The sequence below is a fragment of the Nematolebias whitei genome, chromosome 12 (assembly GCF_014905685.2).
Source record: "Nematolebias whitei isolate Nwh7 chromosome 12, NemWhi1, whole genome shotgun sequence".
NCBI classification, from domain to species: Eukaryota; Metazoa; Chordata; class Actinopteri; order Cyprinodontiformes; family Rivulidae; genus Nematolebias; species Nematolebias whitei.
The window spans coordinates 21715218-21727351 of NC_056509.1; the positions used below are offsets into that span (position 1 = coordinate 21715218).

Here is a 12134-nt window from a genome sequence, read left to right on the forward strand (position 1 = left end):
GGGGGGGGGGGGGGGGGGGGGGGGGGGGGGGGGGTTGTGAGAAAGTGGCCAGCTGATGGACAGCAGTTACAGCTCTCAAGAATAGAAGGCTTGGAACCACTCAATTTATTTGCCTGCATCAGCAGGTACATACATGTTCTTTATTTTGACAGTGCACACGCTTGCACCCATAAATGTGCATATTCTGCATGCTTGTTAAATTGTTACCTATGTAGATTAAACCCTTTGTCTTGATGCAATAGCACTCGGAACAAGCCAATGTGCTGCAGTAGACATGTGGTCTAAGCGTAATCCCTTGTTCTACTTTACCAGCAGCTTCAGCACTCAAATCCAAACATAATTTTCTGCTTGGGCACTACACACAAATGCCCTCTGCACTGAAATCAGGCAAGTCCCTGCACCATTTTTTCCCTCCCTGACCTACTTTTGTAGTAAGATTATTGCAACTGTCATTTTTTTCCATGTCTGTTTATTAATCCCAAGCGCTAAGCCCAAAGGCATAATTTCAGCATTCGTTTAACAGTTCGCTTGCTCTAGCCTCCAATTAAAAACCTTTTGTCAAGCCACTGCGTTTATTTTATTTTTTAAACTAATGTTCATTTCAAATACAGGCTGTTGAGTTTTGAAAGACAAAACGAGGATCATTTTACATATTCATTAAACAACGCTGACCTTCTGCAGCTCTTAATGTAATGGAAAACGCTGAAAGCATTCAGACTTCAAAATGTCACCGGAGTTAATTGAACAGAATAAGGTTCAATATCCAGATCATTTTCATCAGCGTTCCTGATATTTACACTGCAAATAGTGACAGATTTTTTTTTTTTGTTGATAAAATAAGGCCATTTAAAAATATTTTGAGAAAGCAAAATATCAAAAAGCTTTGGATTTCTCTCCAAAAGTCAGTAAGTCCAACTGTATTGTTACTCTTACATGAATTTACAGCTTTACCTGGGAAGAGAGACTGACCATTTGCTTTTTGTTTGACTTGAAAGGTTTGTGGAGGAAATAAGGCCCATTTTACACTGGTTGATGACCCAGCAGTTACAGAACACATCAGCTAGAATGATCTTTGAAGGGTTTTGGCAAGATGTATGTGGGTGAATTAGGGACTCACTGGGTTCTTTATTATGTGTCTTATACTGTAGCATGAAAGGCTGTGACTTCCATAGCAAAACTGTGGGACCTTATTATGATGATTAGCAGAGTATCAGGGTCTTGGGTGGAACGTAACCACAGCTTGGTATATGCACACAAGCATTGCTTCATCATTAAGAATTTGAAGCAGGGATGGCCATATTGGCCTCAGTTATAGGTTACAACCTCACCATGCCCACACAGAGCCAGCGGCGCTCCCAGCAAGGTATTGCACAACCTTAGGTGGAGTTGCCATTCTTGCTACAATCAATAGAATCACAACACACTCTCAGCACGTGACTGCAATGACCAATTCACTCTCTTTATGCACCAGTATATATATATATATATATATATATATATATATATATATATATATATATATATATATATATATATATATATATATATATATTGCACAGCTGTCCTTTATTTGCCTTTAGGACGCAGAGCAAAAAGGCCCTTTTCTCATCATCAGGCCTACGGGACAAGGAACGAATAATTCTGAATGTGATGAAGGTTCTGTATCCCTTCACTTACATCCTCTTATGCTTATGACAGATGTTTCCTCCTTCACATCTATGCTGAAACTCATGGCAGAGACCCAGAAACCTCCCACATTTTTAGGAAAGCTCTGCAGATCAAGGAAACAACCTAGTGCAGGCATGATGCATGTGGCAGTGGTAACGTGGTGTGTAGTGAGTAACCGCATGCTGATGTGTTTCCAAAGAGTTGTGCCTGGTAGTGGTCCCAGGGCATGATGGGACTGTGGGTGGACAATGCAAGATTACTATTGAAACATGATGCTGATGTATAAAATGCAGTAAGCACATAGGAGGGTCTTGAGGAAACAAAAATGGCAGACCAACTAACCTATTTGGCATTGGTCTTGAGCGGAAAGTCAAAACTGTCTTCATACTGAAGAAGGTTTTATGAATTTTCTGCAGCCACATTCTAATAAGTTGTATAGGTGATGGAGAACATAACAGGGTCATCATTCAAAGTGAAGGGGGCCTAAGAGACAATAATGAACCTAATACGAGGTACCAGTGTGGGAAAGTCTTTCAGAACGTGTGGCACAAACAGGTTTTATTCCATTTTATTTTTCTCATCGCAGGTTTTAATTCTGCTCACTTCCTGCATTTCTCTTCCAAGCCAGTGGGCTACCATTAGGACTACGGCTGGCAGAACGCTTTCAAGGCTCGGTCCGCTCGGTCCGCTCGCTCCGTTCAGCCATCTGCCCATTTTAACGAGCAGCTCAGGGGCTTTGTCTGCGTTAATACATCCAATTGTGTGTGAGGCTGTGAACGCAACTGCATTTTAATGCTCGCTTGCGAGGTCTAAATGACACTGTGCTATAATGCAACATAAATATTCACAGGTCTGACAGATTGCTTTTGTTGCTCATTAATGCACCATGTAATCACAGTAGACAATGACAGGTGTGCTAAACAGTTGTTCATACAGTAAGACTGCAGTCATTCTAAATATCCCTCGGAAATATTCAGCATGCTTAAAATTTGCTTCAACAACAAGTAGGTACCACTTGTGGACATGTGGTCCTAATGGTATTAGAACTGTGTTTTATTTGCCAACAGTTTGGTCTGAGCTGATAGTGGTATTTATGCAGGCATTTCCTACACAAATTAGCCATCTCTGTTCTCATTATCTCCCCTAATTATAGTTCCAAGTCTTTGTGGAATAATCACAAGCACTCAGTCACATCGGTTAGCATGGAAGCAGCGGTCAGATCATTTTGAAGAACTAGCATGGCTATACTCTTGGTATTACTTTTTAAACTCTTTAAAATTTGGGGAAGATGAAGAGGAAATGTCTGGTTGAATGCACCTGATAAAGACAAGGCAGGCACAAAAGGAAGCCAACAATGAGGGGTTAAGAGTTTGACGGACAACCTCCTGGGACAAATTGGGGTACAAGAAGCCAGTGGTGAATTTACTCCTCACATTTCCTCTGCCCCAAGGCTGTAAAATGACAGCCTGCTTTCCCAGTCTAAGCTGGGTCGGGCACTTAAAAACCCATATTGCTTTAACACAAAGATATCATACTTCCCTTCCATCAGCTCCTAGACAAATGGACCACCTACTACTTCTCTTTTGACTCTCCAACACAGACAGTGAGCAAATGGGATGAAGCGAAAAGAGGTCAAGTCCACTCCATTCGCCTGAATGTGCAGCAACCAGCACATTGTGTGCTGCTCTGAACGACGACAAGGGCAAGCGCTGGAGATTTAAGCTCCAAACAGCTTCATTTTAGCTGCAAGCATTGGGCCGTATTACGAAACCAAACACGGGAAAGGCACTTTACAAAAATAAGGCACTAAAATACAACTTTTATTTCCTAACTGTAGACACAGTTTTAAAAAGTTTGCAATCAGGGGTGCAGTGAGCATTCTTTTGATTTTTTAAGGCAAAATTGAGTCATTTTTAACCCTGTCAAACAGGAATTAGGTCAGCAGTGGAGAAAATTTGACATGGGTCTGGTCACACAAAGTTATTTTCTACAATTCATATGCATGAAGAAAAAAAGGTATGTGAGCAAAGTATTAGTAAAATTGTGTACTGCTGTCAATATGAAAATGTGAATGCTTTCATTTGTGCAATCCATGACCAAAAAATAAAGTTTTTTCTAAATGACATTGCTCTTAAAACAGTAGCATGTTTTGAAGGATGCACATTTTTAAATTAAGTATCCCTACAACCAGCAGCAGTGTCAAAAAGGCATAGAAAGCAATTTTGTGTACACTAGTGATAAAATTGAGGTCTAGAAACAAAAAGAAACACCAGCAGCAAATGACTCCTCCATTGTATCTCTGTCATTGGGCTATTTTAGAGTATCTGCAAAAACAAAAGCTGTTTATATCTCAAGTATTGAAATATGTAAGGATAGAAAAGGGCAGAGTATTGTCAAAGAGCTGCATCTCATTACACTCCCTAAAAAAGAGATGTTCTCGGCTCAGAAAGAGAGGGGAAATAAACAAACAGAGAGGAGGTTGTTTCTCATCCAAACTTTGCTTGTACCTTTACGTCCCTGCAGCACCTTGAAAAATCTAAATACATTTAATGAAAAAAAAAGAAAGAAAGAAGACTCAGTGTTGTAATTTTAGTCACATCAGCTAATACCATATCTACCACTGCCTCATCAAATGTAATAACTGTGAAGGGAGAGGAAATGCTGAGCACATCACCTCCAATTTAAGTCCCACGTGAAATGTGAAGAGTTGCTTCGCTGTCTGAGCAACAGCCCGTGAAGAAATATTCAGATTCTCTGTCCTGCAAGAACTGCATTAAAATATTTCAAACACAAGGGAGTAGAGTTGCTCATACTCTCTGTAAATAACGCTGATGTGTAATGGCATTGCTGCAGTCGGTCTGTATTCTTTGAGGTGTTTCAAAAATAAACTTTTTGGTGTGGCGTAAATTTCTTTTAAAATAGCAAGGCAATTATTGGGATTATGTCAAGTTTTAATAGCCTGTGTATATTTTTGGAGGAACAAAAAGCTTTGAGGTTAACGCAACATGACAAGAGGTGATTTCCCACAAAGCAATTATGAAAAAGGGCAACAGGAGTGGACGGTGGGATGTGTTTCTACTGTAAACCTGGAACAAGACAGCAAACCTGGGTTAGGTCAGTGTCACATTTGAAAGAAAACCCTTCTGATAAGAAAGTCTATAATCAATATGCAGTGCTTGACAGAAAACACAGAGCCAGCTTTCTTACCTTCAGTGCAGTATCGACCTACAAATCCAGTTTTGGAGCAGTCACAGTAGGTTTCTCCATCTGCCAGTGAGCAGATCCCACCGTTTTCACAGGGGTTCTCAGTGCAGAGGCCCATCATCTCCAGTCGTACTTTCTGGCTGTTGATTAACGTGGGCAACTTACTCCCATAAATGAGGTTGGTGATAATTCCTTTGAATGGCGGAAGCTCGCGGACAGAGGGCAGGGTGATGGCCGACGTGCGTATATCCCCTGGAAGCCCTCCCAGAAAGAGGTCACTAACGATCTTCATGAACTGCCGCTGGGGCCGCACTTCTCCCGTCTTGGTCTGGCCATCCACGGCTAAGCCCGTCCACAAATTTTGCCTGTTGATGGCAGCAAAGTGCCAGCGGCTGTCATTTACGGTTTTATCAGAGGCAATGGTGGTCTCAGCGCAGTCAATACTGACACGAAGCTGCAACCTACCCTCAGACACAGTGAGGAGCAGAAAGTCGCAGTAACCACCATCGTCAAAGTAGAGCACCAGGCCTTCCGATTCTGAGGTCTTGAACTGAAACGTTAGATCACTTTTAGAGCTGGCGTCCCATCTCAGATATCGAGCCCATTGACCTTGTGAGCCAGTAAACTCCAAGCCTACACTTAGCCCCAGCATGGTACTTAGCAGCATGAGAAAATATCCAGCCAGGCCGTGTGGATGCATTGTAGAGACCAGCAGGGTTACTCAAGGGTTCAAACTGGGAATAGATCCTCAAAGTGATAACATCTGATTACAGCTTAGCTCCAGGGTTTATCTGCTGAATGTTATATTCCACAAAGATTGTTTTGGAGTCTAAGGAGATGGTGCAATATCAGCTTTTTTCCACAGGCAGATCTAACGCTGATAATGAATGGAATATAATCTTGTCAGCCAAGTCTTTAGAGAGATAAAGGGAAAAAAATATCCAGTTTCCACACAAAGTGGATTGGTGAAAGTGTTATGATGAAGGTGATCCTGAGAGTGCTCTGTCAGTGATTTAAAGCTGCATTTTGTGATGCTTCTTTGAGACGACTTCCTGGATTAAAGCACTTAAGGATTTTGGTTGGTCCAGTTTTTTGCCCCATGGTTTAGAACTCAGCTTCAGGTAGAATAAACCTGCAGAAAAAATACCAGACATAATGATTTTAAAAGGAGAAATTGACACTTAACTGGTAAAGCAATAGAACCATTTACAGATAAAATACACAAAGCACTGAATTATTAAAATCAAGGATAGGGATGCAATGACTTTAACCTAATAGTAAAGACTTCTGCAACAAACACTTCATTTGTAATCCAGTCAGAGAGGTTTGATTCAGCATGCAAAAGAGGAAGCGCAAAAGGAAAAATAATCCCCCTATGAGTTTAGATAAAAATAAAAAGACACAGAGAATCTTATCAACATAGCTTTGACTCACTATGTGTCCAATAAATACTAGAAAATAACCACTAATATCAGCCATTAGACTTTCAATAGCCTTTTAGACAGCCATTTTTACCAATTCTTCACTTCATTTGAAGATTAACTCACATAATTGCTCCAAGGTTTAAGCTTAATCTAACAGTTAGCATCCCAATTTACAACCAGACTACCAAGATTAACAAAATAAATAAAGATCAGAGATTGTTGTTGTTGACTGCTTGGCTATTGCAAATCCACTGAGGTGAGCCAAAGCATGTGTTTAGCTTTACATGTTGGGCTGCTATCTGCAAGAGCCTGCTGAGATCCTGAATAATATGACTAATTATCCACCACCAGTCGTTCGCTTTCTTTCTCTCATTTGCATGTCTTTGGGGGATTACAAACATAAATGGTGATTCAGGAAGATGCTAGGATGGAGCCATTAATATTTGTATTCTGCTGCCTTTTAAATTTTTTACAACGCATAGAAATAATTTCATTGATCAAAGCATTAAGGATGCCGTAACGCAATATTAGCAGGTGCTGGTTGGTTTGTATTCTGCTAGATTACAACCCCCAATTTTAACTTGTGTGCTGGCATAGTCCAACGGTGCACCTGCAGTTTTGTTTAATTTTGCCCAGTCACAAATGTTTTACATGGAGAAACCCTATATGTGTGTGTACTCTTCTAGCCCTTTGCCCTTGTGATTGTTTCGGCAGTGGGCTGCCAACCAGACAAATGCATTGTCCAATCATGACAGTAGCACAGAACGGAGAAACACAATAGGCCCTTTTAACCACCTGCCCTGAATAGTTAATCTTGCTGCAGCAGGCGAGCTATTGAATTCAGGTAACTGATACCTATGCTAATGCACTGTGTGTGCCACTCCTGTCCATAAATGTATCTCTGACAACACTGGGTTGCTACGATGGATGATTGTTGTTGTCTTTAAAGAGATTTGGTGAGAAAGAACAGAGGTTAAAAGGTTCTGTTTGGGGAAATAACCCTGAATACCCCATGCCAACCAACCCACAAGCATGGGTTATGTATAAAAAGCAGGTTAGTTGTGCTTCATGAATTGGAAAAGTTGTATATGAAACATGAGATGGCAGTTCAGTGTAGTAACTGGACAAGCTTCTATTCAATTGACATGACTCATTGCATGTATTGGCTGATTGAGGTATCGGGTATCCCTGGAGGCTATAGATTTGTAGAGTACGCTAACAATGCTAATCTGTTTCTCCTAAGGCACAAACATAAATTTCCTCAACTGCAGTGTGTGCCTGGTTACCACAATTGTTAAATCAATTTATTTATTTTCCTATTGCGCTCCTAGACTTGACATTGACAAGTAATACCTAATTTAATGTTAAAAATGTGCACCTATTAGCTAGTTTGTATTCTAAGTCATATTAGCATAATGTGGCAATGAGCTAACTTTATTTTATGTATTTTACTGACACTTTTGTTCAGAGAGTTGTTCTGAAAGACGTCTTTAAAGTTGAACATAAGCCTGATATTATTAATTTCTGAAGGGGAAAAAAAAAAACATTTTGCTAATTAGAAAAGAAAAATGTTTTCTTCTGTTAATTAGGCTACACAAGCTGCCAGGGACAATTCCTGAATTGAGCATGTGCCAACAAGAACCAAACTAAACATTCAGATAAATAAGGACAGACAGAGACACACATTTTCAGGGGAAAACTGAATTTTTAAATACTGCAATACATCAAATTATCATCTTTATGGGGATGGTTCTTTACCTGGCATGAATAATAAACTGTAAAAAAAAAAAAAAAAAACACTATGAACACTTAATTTATGGTTAACTCATCTTCCCTGAGACGTGCACGGCATGAACACTTTATAGTTATAATGCATGTTTAAAGTGTGCATTCTGCAATGCATTATGGTCTAGAAAGATCCATGCTTACTTCCTATTCTTTAACTTAGAACTGATTTTTATTTGTTGTTTGTGGACATTTGGTACCACCACTGACTATGGTCTTCATATAAAACAACTATATATATATAAGAAACTATTTTTAAGTTTATTGCTTCGTCTTTACTTTCACTTTTATCACCAAATGGATCCACACTTAATCTAAACGGTTCGTTTCTGCCGTGCGCGATCATTCAGACATCAACATTGCACGTACTGAGGACATTTTGCTCTCATATATAACAAAACTAATTTATAAATACATCTGAATATACAAAATCAATAAAAAAAAACACGTGTACAAGGCCAAAATACTATAACTGGACACCGACCTTGAAAACTGGAAATGGCCGTGAACGCCACCTGACAACGCATGCGCATTAGTTACTGTTTCCCGCTAACGTGTGAACTTCACCTCAGGAATCTGAGGTTGATGTGTTCAAGGCAGCTCGGAAATACATGGAAGCCCTTACATTTAAGTGCCAAATAAGGGACGATTCCGTATTTTAAAGAATGTTTGACAACCCTATGGGATTGTAATGTAATGATTATAATCATGGCTATCAACTGGTTTGTCCGAACTAGCATGATGTGGTGATGAGCTATAAGCTAAGCTAGTGTTGCTGTCGTTTTACAAAGTTCAGTTGATTAAAAATGGCTTCGAGCTTGCCTTTTGAGCACGTTTAGAGAGAAAGACGTTTAACTAATACCAACGAAAGTCCTTTTTTTCCTGTTAATAAAAAATGGAAGACGTATTTGACGCCTAGCTGCGTCATTACAATGAACAATGAACTTTGACGTTAGCTCGTTTGTTTTGTCTCAACTGTCACAAACAAGGACACATTTTCTTGAGTACTCACTGAAATATTACCCAGCGCAGGATATAAGACATGCACGACAACATGCACCTTTTGCTATAATCTTGAGCATACAAATAGCCGCATTTAATAATTAATATTGTTAAAGTCCAAGAACTACAACGGCGGCGGCTCTTCAAGTGACGAGCAGGCTGTGCGCGCTCCCGCTGCGGCGGCGGGTCACTTTTTGTCAGAGCAACACTTTGTGGCACGACACCTGCCCCGCTGCAGCAGGATTTATTGGCATGTTTTGAAATGTAGCCCGGTCCCCCAGCACGCACAGGGGACCACCCTGACTCCAGTCCTCGCTGAGCTCCCTGTCTGTCGCTTCAGCTTGAAGGAACCATTTCATCCGTCACCGCGGACACGAGCAGGTGTCCGAACCTGTTAGGGTGGAGGGGACCGAGCGGAACTGCACATCTTCACATCTGGATACAAACACACCAGGTTTTATTCCGTTATTAAAAAGATGCGTTCATATGTCCGACACATCTTTGATGGTTAAAATAAATAAATAAATAAATAAAGTCTCGTTATGATGAGAAATGATTGGGGGAAAGTGTCCAAAAGGTCAACTCTGCACAGAGATCCAATATAGCGCGCTCTGATGGATTCAATGGTTGATTTCTTTTTATTATTATTTTTATTTTGGGTTTTTTTCCCTTTGCTATTCGCACGGTGGCAGTCTGGCTCCTGCTCTGCAAAACATGGCTTTTATCACGAATTTAGATGCAAAACTTAATAAATTCTCCGGAGACCTTTATTTAATTCGAGCCATCGCCGTTTGGGGTTTTTATTTTGTTTTAGTGTTTGCGGCAGTTTGCATGGATTGATTCAGTCAGCGCAAACTTTCCATCTCGTTCACACACAGAGACTGACGCAAATCTCAATAATAGTCTCCTGGGGTGGTCTTACTTTATTATTATTATTATTATTATTATTATTGGAGATGCGTAAAACGCTTCTAAACTACTAATCCACGCTTTCCATGCGCGCGTATGTAAAAACAATTAAATAACTCATTAGGCAACTACCTAAATTCTACAGAAAATGTATTAAATATATATATATATATATATTGTCCCCATTCTGATCCGGGATCAACCATTAAAACCAAGGAGTGCCCAGTTTGGACCCGTACCGTGTTTGTGGATGTAGTTCCGAGATGACGTCCGAGCGCAAATATGACAAATTAGAATATTCCACAGTGAAATCCCGTCCGAAGCGGAGCGTGTTCCAGCAGCAGCAGCAGTGTGACCCCCCCGGGGGTTGATGTGATGCTGATGTCGGTCCTTCCTGCTCTCCTTTCCTCAGTGAATGTTTCAACTCGCCTCTCTCAGCGCATCTGCGGACGGGCGGCGGGGTTTCTCCCACACTGACGCTCCGACCCGCCTTCTGCACGGTGGGGGCGGACTCACGGGGAGGGGGGGTGGGGGGGTCACTGTATATTGTTCAGTTGCAGGAATGCACATCGCCCGTCGCCTTCCATTGAAGAGATTAAGAGCATCTCATGTTGAGAGGTGGAGCTGCTTCAGCTCAGAGTATGCGTTAGGGATGACTCTCAGTGACCACTTTGGAGGAAATTTGGTGCATCTGTTAGTCAACTAAAGAAAAAGAAAATGTTCAAAATAACCCAGTGGAGCTCCAAACTTTTAGATAATTTTCTCATAAGTCCAGTCTAGAAAACTCATTTCGATTGTTTTTTTTTATAGAGCTCCAAGAAACAACAGCAGTTGTCTCCGGGCAGTGAACAGAAACACTCACATCCTTAAAAAGGACAATTAGTAAAGTTATGTATCTAAGGAAGCAGCAGATCGTGTTGAGTCTTCACTTCGTCAGTCTCCCATCCTGAGCAAGCACAAAGGCAACAGTGGAAAGGAAAAACTCTCCCAACAGTAAGAAACCTCCAACAGAACCAGGCTCAGGACGAGCGTCCGTCTGCTTCGACCGTGTGGGTTTGAGATGACAGGAAGGAGAAACAAACACACACACAATGGCAGGTCCAGGTGAACTTTCTATAGGAAGAAAGAAAGATGAAAAAAATAATAACAAATTCAAAACAGGTATAAATACAAACAGGTGGAGTAGAGCAAGTAAAAACAGCAGCAGAGTGAGAACATGTGGTCAGTTTGTCCTCCAGCAGTCTAAGCCTATAGCAGCATAACTAAGGGATAGCTCAGGAAACCCAAGCCAATCCTAACTATAGGATTTATCAAGAATGAAAGACTAAACCTAATGTTAACAGTGGACAGTGTGTCAGCCTCATGGTCAGAAGCTGCATGGAAGTTGGTTCCACAAGAGACGAGCCTGATAACTGAAAGATCTTCCTCCCATTCTGCTTTTGGAAACTCTAGAAACCACATGTAAACCTGCAGTCTGAGAGTGAAGTGCTCTGTTAGGAAAGTATGGAGCAATAAGATGTGTGATATAAGATGGAGCTAGGTTGTTGAGGGCTTTTTTAGGTTAGAAGTAAGATTTTTGAATTGTATTCTGGATTTGACAGGGAGCCAGTGGAGAGAAGCTAAAACTGGAGAGATATGATCTCTCTGATCAACTCTCATTAAAGCTCTGGCAGCAGCATTTTGGATCAGCCAGGCCTCCATCTCACGTCTTCAGCTCGTCCAGAATGCTGCTGCTCGGCTTTTAACCAGAACTTGTAGGTCTGAACATATCACACCAGTTCTGTCCTCCCTTCACTGGCTCCCTGTTCATACGAGGATAGTCTTTAAAATTCTTCTGTTGACCTTCAAATGCCTAAATGGCCTCGCACCCCTTTACCTCTCTGAGCTTCTGGAACCTTACGTTCCCTCTCGGACCCTGAGATCATCTGATCAGCTGCTTTTGGCTGTTCCAAAAACAAGACTGAAGCTCAGAGGAGATCGGGCTTTTTCAGTCTTGGGGCCCAAACTGTGGAACAACCTGCCCCCCAACATCAGGCAGGCCACCTCCCTTCCTCACTTCAAATCCCTGCTTAAAACACACCTGTTCTCTCAGGCATTTCACACAGTGTAAATTGATCTAGTGTTTTTTAATCTGTGACCCTA

The 12134-nt window shown here is 41.1% G+C and overlaps 1 protein-coding gene across 1 annotated transcript in view; it reads right to left on the reverse strand.

Annotated features, from left to right (window-relative positions):
• LOC119418450 (neurexin-3b) overlaps window positions 1–5630 on the reverse strand; it is a 528753-nt gene extending 523123 nt beyond the window's left edge. Inside the window, exon 1 of the mRNA XM_037685736.1 lies at window positions 4876–5630. Coding sequence (XP_037541664.1) covers window positions 4876–5572 — 697 coding nt within the window. The 5' untranslated portion in view covers window positions 5573–5630. The remainder of the gene's footprint in view (window positions 1–4875) is intronic.
• Between the last annotated feature and the right edge of the window lie 6504 nt (window positions 5631–12134).